We start from the raw sequence: 25,259 nt of genomic DNA on the forward strand, positions 1-25,259 counted from the left end.
GCAACACCTGACTACAAAGACTAGCTTTCACTCTTTCAAGAAGTGCTGTGACCTCCTATAGCAAAACATCCAAGCGAGCAAAATCCTTCCACCTCCTGCCCCATTTTCAGCAAGGTAAGCAGGGACAGAAAGATGGCAGAAAATCCCAACATCAGTAATTTAGCATAACAGGGCTCTGAACAGCTTGGTTTATTAATAGAATGCTGTTGACTCTCTTATGGAGAGATAATAATAATAATAATAACAGGGTGGATTATTTAGTGTGAATAAAACCTACCAGCAGGACAGACCCATGCAGAGTTCATGAGCAGCAGGGCTTAACAGCACAGGTACAGCACCACGTGAATGCGCTGGGGCCATGCTGGGCACAATCAGTCACAGGACTAAGCCCAAACTAATAAGATAAGAAGCAGTGCAGACACCTGCACTAAAACAGCAAGAGTGCAAGGCAGGAGCACCACAGATGGTTCCTTTGCTTGGAAAAAGAACAGAAAAGCAGAACTTACGTCATGTAAAAAATACATTCTTTTGCACAGGGACCAGATTCTGACCCAAACAACTTTCTTCCACATATTAAAGCAGAATGAAAGGACCTCCTCCTTCAAAAAGCTGTTTTCCCCAGCAACTTACCCATCCAAAATACATCACAGAAGATGTATTAAAAAATCATGATTATATACAATTTTTTTTATGTGACCTGCATTTCACTTTATGTATAGGCTGGATAGATTCTGAAAATAAGCCAGGATTGTGCCCTCAAACGACTACTGTTTTTTGCAGAATCTAGAAGTGAAATAATACTTCATTAATTCAGTGACAAAAGATTTTATGAATAAGGAGAGCTAAGCCCATCTGGAAGCATCCCACATCCTTCAATTGAATCCAAATAAACTCCAGTTCAAAAGGAAAATGAAGAGGTAATATTTCTCTGTCTACATTTCCACCGCATTAACCTTACCCCCATCAACACCCGTGGGGAATAATCTGCACACACTGCAGCAGCATCCACCGTTTTAATGGAGAAACAATACCTAACAAGATTCACTGGGGCGCCCCAGGACAGTGCAGAAATGCTAGAGGCTTCCTAAGATGTGAATCCCTTCTCTTGCCAATTCTGGAATTCAAAACTGATGCGTAATCAAAGATGGAGGTGCAAATACACCTAAAACATGCAGTTAGATGAGGGTTGAGAGTTGTCTATTTGCTGATGAACAGATGAAAATACTGGGGAAAATTACCTCAGATGCTTAGGAATTAAGTAGTTGTAAAGTCCCATAGCTTTTTTCTATGGAATACAGCGGGCAATGGCCAGCAGCTCAGTCTGCAGTTAGAGCAATTTAATAACTACACTCAGTTAAACACTACCCAAAGGAAGAGAAGTTGCTTCATCAGTAAAGACTGTCCATCCAGGGTTCTGAAAGAGGGAAAGATACCATGGGAGAGATAAAACACTTCTGTGACCAACAACCATATTCGTAGTCTTTAATTTTATGTCTGTAATGGAGAAAACCAAACAATCTGGATTCTATCACTTCCTCACTCCTGAACACTTGAGTTTGCTGTTAATGCTCTTTCAATGTATTTTGTGTAAAAGACATCGCAAGTGAAGCCTGTTGATCACCTTGACCTCTGCATCACTACCATGGAAGTAGCATGAAAACATGTATGAGATATTCAAAAGCCTTCTGGACACAGTACTGGGCAACTGGCTTGAGATGACTTGCTTGAGCAAGGGGGGTTGGACCAGATGACCTCCGGAGATCCCTTCCAGGCCCAACCATTCCGTTGCTGACCTGTATACTTCTTGGGTATGAGGATTCCTAATGGTTACTGAAATAGTTATTGAACCTAATGGTTATTGAAAAAAAAAATCTGCCCATGTAAATGTCCATTAGTTCCATTTCAATGCTATTCACATAACACTGAAATGCTTTTAAAAGACAAAGAAACAGAGCTGTGAATAATTGACCACTGGTGCGAACATAAAACGTCTGTACATGACTAATGCACAACCCATTCCTTTGTAATACAGGATGTTTTGACACTGGATACACACTCACTGGGGACCCGAATGAGATCATCACATCCTTTCATATAAGTAATCGCACTTCTGCCCACTGGTGACACACCTTTAATTTCATTGCAAAGGTAAACAAGAGAGGTTGTTACTAAAGTCTCTTTGAACTTCAGTTTATTTGAAATTCGGCATTTTTGAGATGGTGAACATCACTTTCCTTCCACTGAAGTAAAATATCATTTTATCTCCAACCTGACAGGGAAAGGAATTAGGGCAACACCATCACTTTGGAATATGCTACTTATAATATGGCTCAAGCATGCAAATCCCAAGCCTTGAGATATATGTGATTAATCACAGATGGTGTCTCGTTTCAAGTACTGCTAGCAATGCTTAACATTAGATAGGACAAACACTGGAATGAATAACTCGTGAGATTTCAGAAAACTTCAGTGGATCTTTCTTTGTGGGAAAGTATTGATACAAAAGGCTCTACCTTTCCTCAACCAGGAACTACCTGGTCTATGACACACACAGAGGCAAACAGCACCATGAGTCCTCTCAACTGGTATACAACCAAAACTGGACAACTTTTTTTTTTTTTTTACCATTAGAACTGGGTGCCAGAGACAGAAAGAATATAAATTTGAAGAAGAAAGTAATTTTCCTACCCTACTTCAGTACAGCATAGACCTTTGTACCACTTACCACACTTAAAAAGAAAATAATAAACTTCAGATGGTATTATTAGAACAAAACAAGTCTTTCTTGTACTATGCATATTGAAAACCCGTAATTACCGAACTGTTAGAAAATGACAAATGCTTAGACAATTCTGAGTACTCCCAAGGTATCCCCAGGCCGTCAAATTGCTCTTTCTCAAGTCAAGAAATGTAAGAAAATAGATGGTTCTCTGATGGCACAGAGAGTTGCTGAAAGATGAAAAAATCACAACCCATGGAAAGCAGTAGGTCAGCATATACCTGCTCTTTAGTGAAAGCTTTTCTCTAAAGAAGAGATCCATAGGGATGGTTGATTTTTTTAAACTGCTTAAGCAATCAGAACATGGGGTACCACTGCAGGTACTGCAGCAAAGTGCCATTTTGCCACAGCCAAAAATCAGATGAAGTGTAGGAAGTCTGTGTTTTCAATCTGAAGGTGAAGCAAGGAGATATGAGAAAAAGTGAAGACAAAATACCATACTTGCTAATGAGCTTTCTTGCCTTGTGGGTGAATTTGTGCCAGACACGACTAAAGAAAATAAGTATTTTAAGTTACAACAGATCAAAACAGATTACAGCATGAAATTTATTTTCAGGATGGGGAATATCCCTGTCATCTGTAAAAACACATATGGTAACTTTGAGGGGGTTTTGTTTTTTTTTAATGTAAGGTGTGAATTTCCCTGTAAAACCACATATGCACTACAAGGATAGATTTACTGTCCCCTTCCTGCCTTTCAACAGTCCCTCCCTAAGCATAGCTTGTGAACATGCTGAGAGCACAGACTTCACTGACAAGACATTAGTTTTCACAGGCCAATGATTTTTGTTTCACTGAAAACACATTTACCTGCCAAAGGCCAAGTTCTCAGTTGGCATAAATCAGTGTAGCTCCTTGCCTCAGCCACCTAATTTCATTTGCAGGCTTTATTTAAGGTTCAAATGATAGCTTCACATATGCCTCTCCCTCTCTCCATATGAACCCTGCCTAGTAGTTAAAGGAAACACTTACCTCTAGAAGTTCATCGCCAATATGCATCCTTCCATCTCGTCCCGCAGGTCCATCTGGATTGATACCAACTACAAAGATGCTCATACGAGAGCGGTCCTTGTTGCCAGCAAGACTCAGTCCAAGCCCATTTTTGTCTTTCTCAAGCTCAATAATGTGTAACTCTCCCGGTAGATCTGCATATCGTTGCCGGATTTTTTCTAGAAAGATCAAACATAAAATTAGTTACAACATAAAATAACTTACATGCAGATGTTCAAGGGCGCATACAAATACGGTAGAAAGTGATGGCTTCTCAGCATTTAGTCTTAGTTAACAGACATCTTTTTCCACCACAGACTCTAAAATAGTATTTGCTGTGCCTTTATCGCTCACACAGAAAAGTGCAGCATCAGTGGCAAATACTATTCACATTAAAACGGCACTATTTTAGTTATTTGTACAACAGGCTGGTTCTAAACCAAAAATTTTTTGAAGGGAGGGTAAACAAGGGAATTCCAGAGGCACCTCAATCTTAGCTTACAAAACCAATCAATTTCAGGAAATTGTCATAAAGTTAGAGATGGTTAATTAACCACTGTGGGAAACTGAAATGCTTATGTTGCAAACATACTGCAAACTCACATCTCATAGAATCTTTTGCTTCTTTCTGGTGACTCAGGAATATGCTTACCATGCTCTGCTTAACGTTACGTACTACTGTGCAGATGACTACTCAAAGCAGATGTCAGTGACAATGTATATGAATGATTACATTTTAAAATGCAGCCTCACTTGATATTAAGGTAGTTATTTGTCTTTCATCTACATTTCAACCATTTCTGTGACAGAGCACAATATACTTCCAAAGTTATTTGGAGCACATTTCGTGTTTGTGAATGCTGACAGTTTGATCTGAATGTCTTTTCACCACTGGCATAAAAACATCTATAAATAATGCTAGCGAGGGTCAATCATAGGAAGGGTAATTCTTTTTTCTGTCTGGTTGTCCTTTGCAGATTTTAAAGACAGCTTCATAAGACCACCTGCCTCCAATGCTTCAGCTGGGCCACACTTAAAAAAAGCAGGTCAAAGTATTTTGCTGTGGCTGGATATCACCTTTAGTACAGAGCCCAAGGTGACACTGCTGCATTATGCATTAAGAGAAGAAATAAGAGATATATGTTGAACCATGCCCTGAGTCAGCAGTAGTAGCTAGATCAATATTAGCTACTACCATTCTACTGAGGAAGTGTATTTTAATAGTATGATTTAATCACTGTAGTGAATGTTCCCATGACAACAACAAGAGGGGAAAGACATGGGGAAGGTGAGAGGGAAGCAACTAAAAGTGAATAAAAACTGCTGAGAAGAAAGATGATGAAGTAGAGCTGTTCCTTCTACAGCTCCTGCGCAGGCTGCCAGGGTGATTGAGCCAAACTTAGGTCCACCCCAACAGTTCTCCTCTTAACAGTTCCAGCTGCAGCAGCCCTTGGTGCTTCACCAGACTGCTGGGATAGGGGGAGCAGTCACCCGTCTCCAAGACCAGATGCACCCAAGAGCATTACCTACACTCAGAGCAACACAGACAAGAACCAGCTCTCCCACTGCACTATTTACAGCGCAGCATTTTCCTGCCACACTGTGGTTTCCTCAAAAACCCCAGTGGTCTGGAGCCTAAAATCCTGAGCGTTTATATTGAGGGTGATATGTTATCCCCAGAAAGCTGTAAAGCCCTACAGAGGTCTGCACAAAATCAGAATATCATAAAAAATTAGAAAACTCATTTGTTGCTATCAACTATATGCCAAAAATTCATATAACTGCATTAAATGCTAATCCATGTAGCTGCATAGTTCTTTAATATATTTCTTAACTAACAGGGTCAAAATGTAATTAGAGGTGTGTTTTGCTACTTGAATTTGGAAAGTATTTTTTTCTGCGTAGTATGCAGAATACCTCCCACTGAAAATCAGCAAGAGAGGAAAGGTCTTGAAAACCATGCTTCTGAAAGTACAGCAGATACAAGCACATATGCAGCCACACATTTTATTCACACCACAGAGGTTTAACATTCTTTTCCCATTAAGTGAAGTCCAGACCTGAGGAGTGCTAAGACATTTTCTGCCCACCACAATTAGACAAACAACTCATTACAGCACAGCAAGTAGCTGCAGCATACTGTAAGAATATTAAGAACAGGTCATCAGCAGAAAAGATATTTCTTAGTGATTGCACTTCTGTGGATAAAGCAAAGAATCAGTGCTTTGGAGGGATGCTCTTGACTGATTATTGCTCTGCCATAGTTCCTTCCATTGCCTGTTTTACACAGACAACACATCTCACTTTCATTTGCTAGGAGCCAAACACAAGTCTAAAGCTTGTTTTCAGCAACTTGTACTCAGACACACAGAAAAGAGGTGAAGGAGCAAGGAGAATACACACGCTTAAGTGCTGCACAGATGAAGCCCCACAGCTTCAGAGACCACTTCAAAACTCACTTCTTGCTTATCATTAAAACTTGAAATTTCCCAACACGAGCCCAATGCAGTAGCACCTCTATGACACTGCACACGGACACATCGCTCCAGCCTCTACCTGCAGACAAGAGCCCTTGGAGACTACCAGCATCAGTAAGTCTGCAAACTCTTCAGTGTTTCCTCCTGCTGCAGCAGCCTAAAAAGAGTTTTCTCACATGGGAAAAATGTTAGCTGTTCAGAAGTACATGTATGTTCCTGTTCCGTGCTGGGCTGAAACTAAAAGTAAGTTTTAGTCCTCCAAAAACTAGTAGTTAGGGCAATTGCCTGGGATGAGACAGAGCTCCACTGAAGTTTCTGATCTGCTTACACAGGACCAGGACTGGAAACCTGGTAGAGCTGAGGCCCAGGTCAGCACTCCAACTGCACCAGTAATCCCCCACTGTGTGAGCAATTCTTTGGGTAATGAAAAATTTACCTGGGCAAAAACCAGAGAACAACTCCAGGGCTCATCAAGTTGCTTTATTTAAGAGTTTTATTTTGCTGGGTTTTTTAAAGGGTTTTCCCATCTGTGTGCACTGAGCCCTTCATTAGATTATCACATTAATTTACAAAGCAGCTATTTGAAATGGCTGAGGTGACTGGAGTGGTAAAATAGTGGGAGACTACAAAGGAAACAGCAAAGATGCTACGTGCCGAGCACCACTTCCAGCCCAACAGGAGGGCACTGTTATTGATTGCTGCCAGAGAAGACACAAGCATGTGTGTACATGTTCATGCGTGTAGGGACAAGCACGAGATACCCTGCTTTTAAAATCATGCCTTCCTTAGCAGGGCATGCTGTCTCCTCGCTGAACAACAGAAGGTTCTGGCTCTTGCATGCCCCACCTCCCGCAATTAAACACTTCCAAGGGCTGTCCTCACCAGCCAGCCTTGCAGTGTAAATGATAACTTGCTATTCCCAGCGGTGTCATTGCTTTACTCATCCAATCTGCATACAAATATCCTTTGGGCATCCAGCTGACTTCCTATAACATTGTAATCGTATTCTCTGTTTGCCTCTTAATAAGAATCTCAGAAGATTATTTTAAACAAGTATTTACTGCTTAAACAAACGTGCATCTAAGGCATCTTCTTTTTAATGCCTTTTTCAGCTGTTTTTTCTCCCCTCCAGCTGGTATCACTTTTCAGTTCTCTGCCTAGCATTGGGGAGCCAGTTAGCATCTGCTTTTGCAAAGAATTCCATTATCTGCCTTCATTACCAGATACTTTACACAAGGCAATTGTAATTCTGTTGTTGCTGCATTACACATGGGACACAGCATTTCTTGTTTTGGCACTACATGGAGTTGTTTCCACATTCGGTGACAATATGCCTATCACAACTTCTGCAAACATATCTCACCAACAATATTTAACTACCTAAGGCTGCATCCAGTTTCTTCTAAAAATATTATACAGATGTAACGTGAACTAAAAGCACAAGTATATGCTCTAGTGATCACTTCTGCAATAATATTTCCAAGTTATATTAGCAGACAATTACATTTCAAAGAGAGATCCTGGAAATGGAAGACAACGGCTTTCAAACAATATACTATTATGCTGCATATGTTTCCCTGCTTCAGCCACTATTCCCATTATATTAAACAGAGAGATAAAAGAAATAAATAGAGACAATATGGCCAGGATATTGGAGTTTGCATGATCTAGTATTGCAACAAATACACAATTTATCTCCATGGAAAAAAACAGACACCACTTCTCAGGAAGGCAAAAGGCTCTTTAAATTACAAAGGTATATAAAGCACTTGCAAAGGGATGAGAAGCCTGTTTCCCAAACCTGCTGAAATCTCCAGTTAAATGAGCTGAAAGGGAAGAGGTGTTTCTTGTGAAATTGGTGTCTCTGCATGTTGAAAATAAGAGTCCATCTAGAAAGGAAAAAAAGAGTAAAGAAAACACTCTGGATGACTCAGCTAGGTCATTTGTTTTAGTACCAAATGCTCAATATTAAAACTGTCAAAAAACAAAGAAAAAGGGGGAAAAACAGCACAAAAAGAGATGACAGATGATATTTGTACATAGAAGGTGATACTGAGGATTTTACATCCCTCTTGCGTTACCTCAGATAACTATTAGCAACATATGCTGGCTTTTGGAGACTTTACAATGGTCTCATTTATCAGCCTGTGTTCATTTTAATGGTTTCAGCTACCATTTTTATCACATAGCACATAACACTGTTACAGTCTTAGCCTTTTCTGAGATTACTCTGCTCAGACAGCAGTGCTGCAGCATCACAACCACTGTTTTTCATTTAGTAATGATAGATATCAGAATGCAGCCAGCATCCACTACACAGAGCCAACCTTGCATATCAAACAACTAATTCCCTTCTTGATTTCACTATAAACACTAAAAAAAAACCCCAAAAACGTAGGAAGTCCCTTGAAAGCTAACCCTAGAGCTGTGAAGACACCACATCTAATTTACTGATTACAATTTACGAGAACCTAAATAAGCATATTGAAGGGACCATAATTGAACAAATGGGGTTTAGAATTCTCCCACTACTAATAATATAATAAGCTTATTGTTTTAATCTTCCCACTAGCCCTCTATTCGTCTCCAAGGAGGTAGGCAGTTCTTCAAACCTTATCTCAAAAACGATACACTCGTCTGTTTTCATAAGCTTCAAACTGGAAAATAGAAAGTATTTCTGTAACTCTTTCTTAAATTCCATAAAATCATTCCAATTGTTCTCTCAGCGATCAGCATGCATGAGAAAAATAGGGCAGTTGTAGTCAAAACTAGCAAATTTAAATGGAAGAGCCAGAGATTGTTATGACCAGTCCCCCTCACTCAGGGGGTGAGAGAAGAGGACAGAGCCTGCTGGGGCTCACCTCTTTGTAAATGCTGTTATCTCCAAACCTGTGGGCAGGGAGCATCCCTGCAGTGGGATGGGGCAGCTAGGGGTTCCCCACCTGATCCAGAAACTCAGCACCCCCTACAACCTCTCTTTGACAGCCACACCATCCCTTTGGCAGCACTTTGCTTCACATACACCGCTTGGAAGTAATTTACCAAAACTGAAGCGATGATTTACACAGAAAAATAAAACCCAGCATCTCTATTATTCTTTGTCATACTTCAGTTAGCACTCCTCAGCCGAGCCCATGTCTGTCATATACAAGGAAGAGAGAGAGAGAGAGAGAGAGAGCGCGCGCGCGCTTCATGGCTGTATCTCTTCCCTTCCTCCCCAAAATACTGTGAGCCAAAATAGCACATAACTTTTAAGTACATGAGGGAGAAAGCATGCACAAGGTGCCACACAGACAAAGCCTTCTCTACATGAACAGCTAAAGTGTGGGCTTTCATACTCTCATTAACACAACTCACCCAAACTCAAGTGAAAAACAAGTGTGCATTAAAACCTCCCAAGACAACATTCTTACTCTAACTTGAAGACTGCCTCTTCTTTTTTTCTGTGAAGGATTCAGGCTATTATTTGGGATCTCCAACTTTCTTCTCTTCTAACTGCTCCCCTTCAGCTCAGGCTCCCGTTCCATTTTGCTCCTCACTTACCATGCAAACACTTGCAGCAGCTTTTCAGCTCACACAAGAAAAGTTTCCTTCTCTTCTAATGCTTTCCTTACATCCCACTTGTCCCTCACATCACTCTTTCTACTACTGGAAGGTTAAAACTTCTGCTAGTGATTTTTAATCAATCCAGGAAGAAGGGTATTATAAGAGTCTCAACAATCCACTTCAAGAAACATTTCACTTTGTTCCTGTGAGCAGGTGACATTTAGAAACAGTCATAGTTAATTTTTTCTTCCCATAATCAAGAAATTCTCACACCCAAAGAAAACAGCAAGAGAAGAAAGTGACATTTAGCCCTGGCTTAAAACCAGGGTAAATGCAGTCCGTAACAACAGGGAGCATCTCCAATACTTGCACCATCTCATGTCAACATTTTGAACAAATGGAGTTCTTGACAGCAATTTTTTCCTTATTTCAGACCCAAAGCTTCATTCTAAAGCTACAGTTTCATTACGTAACATTTAAGTTCTCTGAGGAAGAGATAATGTATGTTTTTCTTTTTTAATTAGGTGACAAGGACATTCGATGACAAGGAGATTTAGTGAAATTGTGGTAAGCAGAGCATCCTGATGCTAATAATTGCTGATTATAAGGGAATCTGCCCTCCCCTGCACACAATACTTCCACTCATTTGCCTTTCAAATGATGCATTAACCCTCATCAAAGCACTTGGGTTTCCTCAGAAGTGACCTCCTCTGGGTGCTGTGATCTCGCAATCAGTCACTCTGGTGGAGCACTGACGCTGAGCTCAGAGTGCCTCTGCACCAGCTGACAATCCCACAGTCTTACAGGCTTTGAAGGAAAGGACTGGCAAAACCTGCCCATGTGTTTCTTGCCTGCTGCCCCAGGACTGATAAAACTGCTTGTTTCCTCTAGATAGGAGATACACCAAATGGGCTAGCTGTTGGACCATCATACTGCCACTAGTTGATTAAATACTGTCATAGCAACAAAAACATTTTTCTTTTGATAAAATCCTCTGTGAAGATACATATAGTTAAGTGCAAAAATATATCACATCACGGTTGATATTTGGGCCCACTGAAAGGCCCAACTGAAGGTATTCTGAACTAATTACATCCTTAAAATGTAGGGTAGCGTCAAGACAGACCCCATTTTTAAGCTGTTGAAAAGATAACTGAGAAAAATCCCATTAAACAAATACTCTACTGTATAATGTTGCAGTATATTACACTGCACCATGCAGTTTAAGTCATCTAAGGCCAAAATACTACAGTCTTCAGAGCTTTCCAGTCCGCTTGGTGGTGATGGCACCAAGCAGCCGGAGGTAAGGCTCAGTTATCACAGCCACCAGGCTCATGCATGCTGCGCCTCCTGAGAGGAAAGCAGTCTTGCTCCTACTGTGCTGAGGCTTGCCTAACAGTTCACCAGGAAGCTGGGATATGTTAACAGTGTAAGAACATTAGAAAATACTGATTTCCATCTGCAAGGTCTCAAGGAAATTTGAAATAGCTCTAAACACACATTGCTTGCACTTCTGGCCTGCTGCACGGCAGCTCTCACCTAGTGTTGACGTGCCCACCAAGTGTCAGTGATCTGTAACGATGCACGATGTGCACACACAATATCAGATTGCCAGATGCTGTGACAGATGATATTTTAGTGGCCAATTTTACAATGCAGTTTTGGGAAAAAAAAGAGCATCTCACAATTGGGATAGAAATTTCTTTTCTAAGGCACTCTTTCTGGTAGGAGCAGGCTTTCCAGTTTGCTCCTGATCACATTGCTCTGCTAGGATCTATAATCCATTCCCTACATTTATATTTAAAAGCTGCTTGTTCACTTGATGGAAGAGCAAGGGTGTCCGAGACCAAACAAAGAATACTGGGGAACTCTAATCCATTGGTTTTCTGCTTGGTCTCAACCCAAACAAATTAATATTGTGAACATTTAAATTCTTCCTCCCTTGACAGTAATACAGCATAACTTGATCTGACAGTTTCATCTTTAAATAATGATGTTCCCACAAAGCAACTGGCATAGTCATTACCTTGGAATCTTTCTGCACTGAACTCTAATTAAAGAGAACAGTATCAGAGTATTGTCAGAAACTGAAAATCTGTTACCTAACAAAGGCTTTTAGGAGACTGAGCATCAACTTTCCCAGCAATAAGTAGTTGTAAGAGGCAGCACATAGGACAACTCAGAAGCCAAGGTGATGAGACATCTCCTGCATAGCGATTCATTCTTAATTCAAGAACCTGCAATGACAGCCTGAACCTCCTCCATCTAAAGGGGGACAGGATGAGAAAATGGGGAGATTTTTGGACTTAACAATACTTTTTGACTAGCAAACATAATCTGTACTGGTGAGCCCAAAGATCTACAGAAAATTCTTAAAGGAAGGTCTTCAGGGGAATTGCCACCATTTGTGAAATGTAGGGGAAACCGCCCGCGCCCCCTCCCTGCCGCTGGTAAAGCTTCAGATAGAAGCAACCAGTTGCACTAAGAAGCCATAAAAATAAAAAAAGACTAAGAATCTGGTTGTGGAAGAGCAGGTGAAGAGGAGGAAATGATGCTGTGCAGCTGAGATAAGCGATGGTGGCGAGGAGATGGCAGGAACAGTGTCCCAACTTAACATGATTGTTTGCTTTGCCATGGCAGCGCTACCTTGCAACACAACAAAGCTATGTAACAGTGTGACTGAACAATGACTAAATTAAATTTTTGGATTAAACCCCCCCCACCACAGTAGTTTAAGTTTGCTTGTACAGCAATTTTTAAATATGCTGTGACAGTGATTAAAAAGATTAAAGATGAATGAGTCATCTGGGACTGTAAAGCCCAGGAAAATGCCCACAAAGCTATACTGGAAAATACAGTGCAAGTCTTAACAGTGAAAAGACCCAGGGAAGACAGAACATGATCAGCTACTTTAGTTGTGATTTAACTCAGTGGTGATCTTAATGATAAATTTTAATCCTCTTTAATTTAGTTATTTTAGTTATTTTCCTAAAGATTGATTGTAACTAGTTAGTTACTACGAAAATACATATATCTGCAATAAAAGATTGTACTTACATTGTATATTCCTTCTTTAGGCCAGCTATAGGGATAAAACACTACACAAGTATTTAAGGGAATATAAAATTTACTATACATCTATTGAAATGCTGAAGATTTATCACACATCAGAAATTGTAAAAAACATTTCTTCTATACTATATACTATTTGTATTTGGACAGAAGTTAGAATGCAATTAAAATATAAGCAACAGCTTTGTAATAAAAATATTGCATACAAATATGCCAATTGTGATTAATATAAGAAAAATGTTTTGATTCAAATGTTTTCATTTAAAACTGGAATATTAATCAAAAGGATTGTTATTCTCACAGTAGATAATGGAGGTTCTATGGTGATCAAAAACATTTTTAAATGGTCTAATTTCCACTATGTCAAAGATTTCCTTTTGTCTGTCTTTGGGCCTTCACAAACACCTAGTTAACGATAAACACTGTGCAGTGACCTCGGAGGAGGTTCTGCCATCACACCATGGCCACAAACACTTCCATAATTTTCCAACTGACAACTCTCAACTTCACACTCTTAGTTTTTTATTCACAGACCAGAAAAGAAAAATATCCTTTTTCAGCTCCTAACAAGTTGTTCAAGTTTGATAAGCTATTTTCATTCCCGCTGAATTAGTTGAATAAGCTGTAGAAAGAATAGGTCTTTGTTTCAGGCTGCTGAAGAAAAAGTCAAAAGCTGGATTTTTACCACAGTCAGTTCTGGGTCCAGATTTCTCTCAATTCTCTGGGTGCACACATACTTTTCCTGAATAGTTTTTTCATTTAAATTATACTAATAGGTTAGAGTATGCTCAGATCTTAACGTAGATTGCCATTTAAAACTTACAATTCATATTAAAAGCAGAAAAAGTTTGATTTAAATTAAGTGCAAATCCAATTTAAATAAAAAAGTAGCTTTTAATATTAAAAAAGATGCACATCTAGCTTTTGGACCACAGAAGGTGATAGTGCATACTCACAGAACAGACCTGACCAGCCCCACAACTCTGCTTAATATTGTTTCTCTCTTTCTCTCTAATTTTAGACAGCTATACAGAATCAGTATTTTGCTAGGTTTATATCTGGTTAGTCTTTCATCAAACTGATTACAGTTTCACAAACACTTACGAACTATCTGATGACTTTTAGGATCCTCTGTGCTTATGCATAGGACACTGAAACCATGCTCTGTAATTCCCTGCAGCTGCTGAGATGTTTGCCAGCTATTTGAAGACCATCTCTGCACTGCGTTTAGTGTGATACATATCCACCTCATCACTGCACACTTCTGGATATGAAGTCAAGAAACAAAATATTAGATAAGAAGAACAGGGCCAGCCCACCCCATACCTCCCCACATCAAGCAATGCCCCTGCAGAGCCAAGAAATTTCAAAAGAGTGAGCCTGGGTTGGTTCTAGGTCCTGGGTTTTTAAGCTATCAAATTGAACATGAGTAATTTTTACGTTTTTTACAACATCAAGCAATGCTTAGAGGCTTTGTTTGTTTAAGTATAAACCTGATTCCCAATGTCATGACTCGCCTTTGACTGCTGAGTCAAAATGGAAATGAAAAATGACTGCAACACCTGACAATGCAGCAGACTACCAATTTCTGTGCCTTCGAACAAAACAAATACCTATAATTGCACTTTTAAGGCTCTTCTATTAACAAAAATCCAATAATCATTATTCTACTGTATCTTTCCATATCTTCAGCTATGATGTGTATAGTCCACTTATGATGTCTAGTATTCATGTCAAACAGCTAACAACAAAGCAAACAAGCCAATGGTATAGCCACCACTGGGCAACTTTTGGCTGCAAGTCCAAAAGAGACCTGCAACTCAGGAAAGAGACCTACTCCCACATCTCCAAATGAGGCTTCTGATAGACAATTTGGCTCTCCCATGATTAGGAGAGTACTACTGGCAACGCCTGGTAACTCTAATCCACAAGATCCCTTTGCTAAGCCAGCCACTGAGCTACAAGACTCAGCCAAGAGCAAACACCGATGCATCACTGTGCTGGTGTCTTTAACATGGTCCCATGTTCCCCTCCTGCTTCAGGAGAAGCAACTGCAGCTCCCCTTTACGTGCTTTGCTTTCTCATCAGCCTGGTGCAGCTGGCAGTGTCATGCCAAGTGCCATTCGCACAGCCCATGCTTTCTCATCATGTGCTTCCCACTCAGCCTGTACACTCCATTGCTGAGGTGGTGCCTTAGCTCAAGCTGTATCCCAGAGGTGAAGAACTTTTCCAGCCTTATGGAAGAAAGGATGAAGGAAAGGGACCCACAGCACACTAATTTCAGATCATGGGCTTAACAGGCTGAGGAAGGAAAGAGCAACAAGCACCCAAGTACCATAAACAACTGAGGAAGGTGGGAGCAGAGACAGGCAAATGGTACTCTCCCTTTCAGCTCACAGTTAGATGGTCTCATCTTGTGGAGCTTCAGCCTGAGAAACAGCAGAACATTAGAGGAGGATGACAAAGTAAACAATTCTCATATAGCTGAACAAGTAAAATGCAAACTTCCAGGATGAAATAATACTGTTTGATTATGCTGTTATTCCAAAAGAGAAAGGCAGCAATAAAACAAAGAATTAACTCAAATGTCTCTTCTTAAAATGAGAAAATAAGGGTTTATTACTTGGAATAATTTTAAATTATTCTATGTGATGTAAATTGAAAACAACTAGGTATGCCACGTTAATAAGAACAGATTTTTCTACCATTGTTTAAGTATCCGTCAGACAGCAACTCTTGCATTTACACAGCCAACTGCCATTTTCTTTTTCCATCAGGTGAAGTGGGGGGATCTGGATAGATGAATAGATAACAGTTCCTCCCCCCACAAAAATTCCCATTTAGTATCACTGTGAAATCATAAAACAGTTGTATACTTTCCCTAAATAAGCCATACATCTTATTTAATCAGCTGTCTTGAGAGTCTATTCAAGAAGTTAATCAAGTTTATGCGGCACCTATGACATCACAAAACTTGACAAATTTGATTAAATAAAACAATATTTTGTATCAGAAATTCTATCTGATTGTTTTTAACCTCTCCAAAGGAGAGAGTCTGGCAGACCTGTTTTCTCTTCCACAAAGAGTAAAATAAAAGAATTTAAGGTCAGACACCTTTGCTTATGCCACATTTCAAATAAAAGGTGATAAGTAAGGCATTCATTTCTATACAGAAGAAAAACAAAAATCACAAACAAGTGAACAGAGCATTCCAATAGATCTTTTTAGTACCAGTGTATGTTATTAGGTAACAAATAACTTCTCTTTAATGTTTTTAATGAAATAAAGACATTAATGCATTAAGCTTTGGGCATTTTTCAAATGAACACAATTATAATCAGGAAATTGGTGATGTATATGACCAGAGACTTGAAAAAATATGTCAAGCACACTCTCTTTTCCTTCTGGCAAAAGAAATCAGTCTCCAAGGATTTATCCAAGAGGAAGAGCTAAATGGATAAACTTCACTATATTAAACAGACTTACTTTCTCCACTCTGACTGGAGGAGGAAATCAGCTAAGAGAAAGTTAAAAAACAAATGCTTGAGGGAAAAATAAGAGTGGGGTATGGTAGTTTTCACTGTAATTCTTTTGGGTTGATATTAAACTTTTTTTTTTCCCTCTTGTGGAATTTGGCCTTCTAAAGGGATGATTCAGATGCATCCATGACTTGCTGCTCAGGAATATACACTACCTTTTGTGTAAGCTGGAACTCCATGAATATTGCTTTTTATTTTATTTTAATTTTCAATTTAAGTGGTCATCTAACCCCTGGAAACCACGGCATGGTGATCCACAAGGCTCAAAATGCTTTGTCTATCTTACAACAGATGGATACCAAGACATCCTACAGACACTAACCAAGCCAGAAGAGATGCCAGGTCTTCTGAACTGCAGTGCAGGTGTTATGGTCCTGTGTTTATTAATTATATTTTGATTTATTCATTTATATTAAGTTTAATTCTAATATGGTAAATCATTTTATTCTGTTTTTGCTATAGGAACAAAGGTTATGCAGTCATACCCTGTGCAATCCAAGCTTCTGCCCCAAAACCTTTGAACCCACTGGCCAATTTGAAGCAAATCTGATGGTGGACTAGGGGTCTCAGAGGTACCATAAAAGGTTCATGAAAATAGGCAGCTGTGCAGAGGAGAGAAACCTGACAAATACTCTGACGGGGGCAAAAAGCTTCGGTGTGAGATCACACTTTATTAAAGCGTCAAAGAATTCACATGAGAGAAAGCCCTTAGAAATGCTCCAGCCACAGGAAAAGGTTAAATTGGAGATCACACCTTCCTCAACACCCAAGTCAGTCAAACGGGAGACACAAATCTGTAGGAATCCAACTTCATTAGCTGCAGTACTCACAGAAGTACTCGTTAAAATCTTCACAACTCTGCACTCAAATCCTGGCTGGAGGCAGCGCAAAGCACCCAACCAGTACCTCTGTCCTTCCCTCAAAACACTTCTGCATCTCTCTGAGCAGAGTACAGAAATCAGCCAAAAAGGAAAAAGGGAAGGTCTGCCAACACACAGCTATCAAGGGAAGGGAGAACCGGCTGGAGCAGGTGTACCCACTGGCTGCTATACAGACCCATCCAGGGACGCCGAAAGGGTTAGCCCATTGGTTTGCTCTGATGCCAAGAGCCATCTACTCACTGCCAGCAGCTGCTGCGGGTGCTGCTCGCTCTGCCCTTTGAAGCAGGCGCCCTCTCTGACGCATGTCACTGTGCAAGTCCTACCCATTTACAATGCCACAATATGCCTCCTGCTCACACAAAAGAATGACCACATCATTCTGTCCCCTAAAGGCTTCACTGAACTCCCCATTCTTCACAAAATCCCCTTCAACCTCTTTCTTGGTCCTCGCTTATAAGCTGCCTGTGCTCATCCTTGCATACAGCTCTACTTACTCCCTCATCCATCACATCCCAGTCTCATCTTATTTTTAACCCTTCCACTCTTCTCCCAGCCCTTCACTGACACCTCACTACATAGGATGCTGTCAGGCTGTTCACTTAATGGCTTTGTTCCTTTGAAAAACAGTATTAAATAAATAAATAAATAAATATCTATACTTCAAACAACTCAATCCTGAAATGAGCTCTTGCTATAAAATTACTGCATTGTCTATCTAAATACATTAATTATACACAACAAAATGATACTGTATTGATCCTCAAATAATTTCTCATATCCCTAAGAAAGTAACAGGTTACAAAATGGAGGAAAGTACAGCCTAACCTCATTGGTTTTAAAATTAATTTTTTTGCCAAACACTTGAAAGAAACGTAGTTTCTGGTTCAGAACACAGTTTGCATTAAAGCTTACAATTCACTGCAGAAAAATGTCCAGATTTGAAGGTCCAAGTCACAGATGAACCTGGCACAGGATGCAGGAGTGCCCAGCACCAAACGAATCTCATTCCTCCTCCTCCCCGGGCATTCAGCCGATCTGCTGCAGCTGAGCAGCCCTAGTAACTGTGTTACAGAACAGTCATGGCTCTACTGGACCAGACAATTTCAGGGCCATTACACATTCTAGTAGTTTAGAATACACTTTGCTGCTGTTTTAAGGTACAGCAAATGCTGCTGCTTGCTCTTTACTCCCAGAGCACCTGGAAGGATGGAGACTTAGTAGACTAATATCTTTAAGAACCATTTGGATGGTGTAATCCCTCTCTGCTCTCACAAGCACAGTGTAAAGAGCCGTAACAGCTCCACATGCACGTGCACACAGAAACAAATACCTTGTGTCTTCATACTCTGGCATTTCAATTCAAATTCCTCCCAATGTAGGTACATTGTTCAAGTCTAAGTAACAGCACATTACAAGTATGGGAAATTATGGTCATTAACTTGTAACATTCCCAGGGCCATCACACCATGGAAATGATGACTTCCCACCTCTGCTACAGGTTAAAAAATGCCTCTTAAGCTTACAGTTCTGAAATCACAGATAAAATATATAAGTGTTTATAAATATGTGATAGCTAATGCACTTGGTTTTCAGATAAGGGATAAAAAAATCCCTCTGAAGCTACTGAAAGCATTTTTTAAAAAAACAAAAACAACTGTTAAAAGCATTAGGTCTCTATAGAACAGTCACAAAATAGTATGACAAATTTAAGGTTTACCACTCCTAGCTTTAGACAACGTATGCAACTCACCTGTAGCTCTGTCCTTTGGCAGTAATACACTTATCATCTGAACAGGAATTCCCAAATTTAGCTCACTTGGCTACTGCTGTGGGGATGGCAGTAGCTCCTGGCTCTGTGCTGGCCTGTCTGCGCCACATAAAGGCATGCAGAAGAGTAGGGTCCTCCACTTAAGCCTTGTCCTTCCCCCAGACCAAGACCCCAGACAGTCCCCGTAACCTGTTACAGACTCCTGTTGCACCCTCTAACTCACAAACTCCATTACTCCACTTTGCTCCCCGCTCTCCCTTACGTTCTCAAAATGACCCCAGAATATGGCGCCAACATCAACTCTGCTCCAGGATTTTGAATTACAGCTGCAGATCCTGACAGCGGCTGGTTCCCACAGCACAGGTGGTGGGCAGGAAAAGGGCAGAGCTGGGAACACACAGCTCCAAGATGCCACTGGTTGGTGCTACCTGGCGTGCCATCTGCCTGCTGGAAACACCTTCCCACTCACCAAGGTAATCTGGATTAATGGGTGTCTTGATGGAGATGCTCACCCCTCACCTTTGGGAAGTACATGGAGTGCCCATGCAGAACGCGCACAATGGCTACAGGCTCTGCCCAGCCCCCCAGCTACCTACAGAGGGGTGCCAGCACAGCGTGCGGTCCTCAGCTTTGGAGGGCTACGTGCCTCAGACCTCCGCTCCATCTCTGCCCAGCACATGTGCAGACATACATGTGCACTTTTTATATTCACAGCAGCAGAAAGTTGCTGTTTCCTTGATGATCCCCAAAAGCTTGATGCTTTAACGTTTCCTCTAATAACTTTTTTGGGAAGAAGAGACAGAGAAGCACAAGCCATGATCACTAAGCACTGATGAAGCAAACAGACATTCCCATCACTACACCGATAATAAAAGGCTCATTATTACTTCTGGGGTAGCAGAAAGAACTACCTGTCCTTTAGCCAGTTGCCACAACATCTCTTCTAATTTCAATATAGCAAAAGTATTTTAAATTTGCTGATAAAATAGAGATGTTCATCTGATGCACCTAGCACTCTCTTATACACACATATATATGTGTATATAGCTCTCCTTTCTAATGTCATTAGCTTGCAAGTAGTTTTCAATACGCAAGTGGCAAATAAAAGACATAAAGCACATTTTTAATAGTCTGTCACAGTGTACTATAGCTAGCACACCTACAGATAAATATCCTGGATTGCTCTTGAAATGCCAGCTATCCTGATAAAGAGCAATTACATACTGGCTCAAAGCAGAGGGTAAATTGATGGGTAGCCCCTAAGCCACTACACTGAATAAGCGAGAATTGAGTCTTAAGATTGAGGAGCAAAAGATAATGTCAACTTTCCCAAACAGTTAAAGAAGTTATTCTGGACAGCTGTCTCAATTACTGTAATACTGCGGAAAACTAAGTAACATCTGTAAAGAATAAAATTATTGTCATTTAACATTTTTACTTTCCCTTCTGTTAGAGGCTTACTTCTACTACATATTGGGAGCAGCTACTGTTTAAACCAAGCAGACCATTTTGGAACAGCACTATTATGCAAATATTCTATTCTGTATTCTAACTAAAAGCAACGCTGTGCTAGTCTGGACAAGACATGATGCACAGTAGAGTTTTTATTTATTTATATTTTTTTTTTTGTGCAGTGGAGCAACATCATTTATGACTATAATGAGGAAAGATACCCTCCTATCTAAAAAAATCAAACATTCAAGAATATAAACACATAACCACTTTTTATGGGCTAGTGTTTGCCTTTCATTTATTTGTTTAAATATTTACATCCTTTTTACATATTTTTAGTTGCAAGTCATTGCAGTGATATTATGTTCAATGAGAGCAATAAAAAGATCTACTTGTATTATCCCCTCTCAGCAAATTTGTACCTGTGTATGCAGATTTATACCACAGACATTATCTTCTATCTGTTAAGTTATTTGAAATTACTTATCTGTAACACCTGAGTAAGATCAAAGATCCTGAACAACATGAACCTGCACCATGCCTTAGACAATGTAATAACCTTAAAACATCAAATCAGTATATTTCATGCCTAGCATTTTAATGCTATTCTCTGGATACCTGGCTTATGTTGGAAGAAAAGATCACACCTAAGAACAAATGCAATCTAAGGCAATATTTAAAGATTAGATTATCCTTCATTGCAAATAGCTCATTTGTTTACTATCACATTCCTTTATTCTTGTTTTGCCTCCTTATACCATGAAAATGCTGAATATTCAGTTTAGATTCCCCAGCAGCTTTTTATTTTAGTCTAAAAACATTTACCTAACACATTCTTAACAAGCAAAGTGAAGAAAATTCAGCCATCTGTCTCTACATTACAATAACAGTTAGGGAAGAGTAGATTATTCTATATAGCAAGAAATTTAATGCTAGGAATTCTTATACTTTAAGCACTGCATGCTCACGTCAGTTTTGTATATGAGAATGTTGAACACCAATGTACACAGAAACAATGATTTATAAACAAACACAAGACAAAATATTTTAGAGATATTAAATGCATTCAATATTCCAATCATGCTATATGTCCATGCTTCAAACTGAGAAAAAAAAATTATCTGTGCTATTATTTTCCTACTCCAGCACTTCACTAGTTCTAAATTATCACTAAAAATACTTAAAAAGACTTGCTGGAATCAAACACAATACAGAGATAGATCTGAATCCTTACCTGGGAAACCCCCTTGTACCATTGCTGTACCAGTATGTACTTCAAGATATCTGCATTCCTGACAAACATTCAATGCTGTAAGCAGCTCAAATCCTCATCATACACAGACTCTGCTTGCCTTTCTTCTGACGACCTTGGGCCTATTTTTCTGAGATTTTTCTCTCCTTAAGGGCAAACCGTCTGTCTGTTTCTATTATGAGATGCCATCAATTATATTAATTTCAAGCTACCCACAAGCTAACAGTTACATCTGCCAGCAGATGAAAGCTGCCTATGAAAGTATGCAGGGAGAAGCAGATCTCTGGTTTCCCACATCTGACCCACTGATGCTCTACGGCTGCTGTTTGTGCACTGGCTTACTCTGCTAGCATTCGAATGACATCTCTATCCCCAAACACGAGTCACCTCAAACGTTTGTTTATATCGCTGTTAGCTGCAGGTACTATCGCGCTTAATGACCCACTGCATGGCAAAGTAGCAGTTAATAGGCATTATTTATCTAAGCATGCTTTTCATGCACATTACAGGGGTTAAAAATTAATTTTTCTTAGTCAAATGGCTTTATTAAACATGTTATTTTCCAGTGCTGCAAATGTTGCAGTTTCCCAAGACTGATATGTGTTCATGGTGTAAGGTTTGGTTGGGGTTTTTTTAATGTCAGAAAACAAAACCAATCTGTCATTATAAGCATAAGAAAGGTTCAGACTTCATCATAACTTGTATTTTGCTAAAGCCCTGAAGAAGCGATATTAGTTCTACTGTAATGAGTGCTGAACTGAAACACTGAAAAGACTCAAAATACTTAATTTAGTAATTAAGAAAGCAAAGATAAAATCTCTCTCTAAATTTATAAATATACTTAGTTATTTTGGGAAGTCCTTACTAATTCTCTGCTCCAAAAGCTACATTTAAAACAACTCAAAATACTCAAGTTATTTTGTTAAACCATTAATTTTTTCATTTTTAAAGTTCATTGTCCTTTCTTTAGAATATGTATCACAGCACACACAAAGCCATCTGTTCAGCGCATTAAGTCAAGCACACATTAAAAAAATACAAGAAGTCCCAGCTGCAATTTTACTATTACTTCATCAAAAATGTAATTTCCTTTCGCAATACTTCATCAGATGATGAGAACTGTGCATGTGATTCACAAATAGAGTAAAAAAACTCCAACCCAATAACAAAAACCCAAACTAACCCACAACCTCAAGCTACAATGACACCAACATCATAATCTATCCTCATGTGGCACAACAGCTTGTGAGTCTACCCAGCATGTACAGCCTTTCTGGATCTGATATTAGGACTGGTTACAAAACCTACATATTTTAGCTAATTATGGTTCAGGAAAAGAATGGGAAAAGAAGATTTGCAGTACAGACTCGTATTAAATAAAGATTAACACAGAGCTAAAAACTGAAAGTCACTGCTCTATTTGTCTAATCTTGGCTCTCGTATGATTGTTGGTAATCCACCATACTAAACACACTTGTTATAATATTTAAGAAAATTAAATATTGCAGTTACCATTTTGCCAATATTTTGCTTTCATAAAGCTTGGAGCATTTTTCCAAGCTACATCTTAGTCTTTGAACATCATCTGTATTTGCTGTTGATTGCAGTGACATCTATTGGAGAGGCAGTGTTTGGCTACACAAGCTGCCTCACCTGAAGATCACTTGTTTAGTGTGTCGCTGCTCACCCCCCCCCCCCCCCCAGTTAAAATAAAATTAAGAATTGCTTTTCCTTTTTTTTAACCTTGATTTGCATAAACCAGACTCTAAATAGTCACATCCTTAAGAATTATATTGATTTATCAGTGGTTTTGTTTTTATTTAGTGATTGTTAATAATTCTGGCATTTTTCCAAAGCACCAATGACTGTTTTCCCATCTTCACCCAGAGCAGTACACAGACACTTCCTGAGGCAGTATTTCTGCACACCCCATGTACTTGACCATACCTTCTACACAGTCCCAACTGAACTCTATTCCTTTTTTTCATTGTTTGTCTTTAATGAAAGCCACCATCCTCTCATGTGAATATGGATAGCATTGACACTATCGAAGCTGCTAAAAACCTTAGGTGTGATGAGAGCACCCTGCTCACATGTCCAAGCACTTTCCAACCCCAACCCAACTCCACCTAGTCAACAGCTAGTGTGGGTTTGTCTGAACCAATCTACACACGTGGGCACACGCAGACTCTCCCATCGTACCCTATGCAGCCACGGATTTATCACAACGAGGCAGCACACAGTGAGAATACTAGAGAAGTTTTAAAATCTCTTGCTTTGGTGGAGAAATCACCATTCCTCAAAAACCATTTTAGGAAGATAAATCATTACGCTTTCTTACAGCTTCATTGATTTCTACATTATCTAGAGACAAAATAAAAGGAAGGGGGCATTATTATCCCTTATTAGATACAGTTAAATGTCCTTGCAGACAGGAAGTCTGAACACAGCAGTATCTAGTCCATTATCTTAGTCACCTTTCACAATTTTTTTTTATTATCTATTGTTATTATTTTAAACTTATTTGAAACCAACCAGATCAATCTCAGTCAACTGATTAGACAAGATATTTTAATAAAAATTAGAATATAAATTGAAATTAAGGATTCCAAGTTGTTCCAACAGTTGTCTTTTTAGTTTTCTTACAATGGTTTTTAAGGTCTTTCCTACCTAACTTATGACTGCTTCTACTCAATCACAAAAGTATATCTAAATTGTACAGTTATGAATGCCCCAAGGAAAACCTTACAAAACATTCCATTACAAACTACTCTGCCCATCCATTTCCTCTGCTTCTTTTTCCTACTAACCCCTCATTATAGCAATAAGCCACAACAGGGTGCACGTTAGTCTATTAGCAGATTCTTAGCGCACACCTACAGCCAACCGCCACTCAGGGAAAACACACCAATGTCTATTGATGCAGCCTGTAGCACAGCTGCTTGCAAGTACAAATAGCTCCTTTGTATGCTCTCCCCTCCTTTTACTTGTTCTGATTAAAAAAAGAAAAAAAAAAAAAAGAAAAAACCCCTACCTATTCAAAACGTGATGCCTGAAAAGCCTCATCATGGAGAGTGACCTTCTCCAAAATAACCTCTGCTATGGACAAGCATTTCCAGAGTGGGAAGGAAAAACTCAAAACCCATGTTGTAACATTTTCAGGTCTTTAAGATGAAGCATTTTGAAGGCTCCTTTTGCAGCAGGCTGCACACATTGCAAGTTTTACAAAACTATTTTAAAGTGTGAGCTGAAAGCCTTTAAAACAGCAAAGTCAAAGCAAAAATTAAACAAAACCCACATTGCACAAGGTTAGAGTTGACCACCGATAAATATTTGACAGTATCACTCAAAGAAGAAATAAAACAGGAGGAAGTACTATTTTCAACTTGCCCTCTAAGTCTAGCAAAAAAACCCATCTAAGAACTTAAAAAATAATACTGGAAGTAGTGGTGGTTCAAATGAAACTGCAATATAAAGAAGCAGGTCTGAAATTCAGGGTCCTG

General features: G+C 39.5%; 1 protein-coding gene across 5 annotated transcripts in view; it reads right to left on the reverse strand.

Moving 5' to 3' along the window:
- The window catches only part of PATJ (PATJ crumbs cell polarity complex component), a 158,947-nt gene that overhangs the window by 58,641 nt on the left and 75,047 nt on the right, over positions 1-25,259 (reverse strand). For all 5 annotated transcript variants that reach the window (XM_080406334.1, XM_080406336.1, XM_080406332.1 and 2 more), the window contains one exon: positions 3,752-3,948. In XM_080406334.1, the coding sequence (XP_080262460.1) occupies positions 3,752-3,948 (197 nt within the window). The remainder of the gene's footprint in view (positions 1-3,751; positions 3,949-25,259) is intronic.

The sequence above is a fragment of the Falco punctatus genome, assembly GCF_963210335.1.
Source record: "Falco punctatus genome assembly, chromosome: 11".
NCBI lineage: Eukaryota > Metazoa > Chordata > Aves > Falconiformes > Falconidae > Falco > Falco punctatus.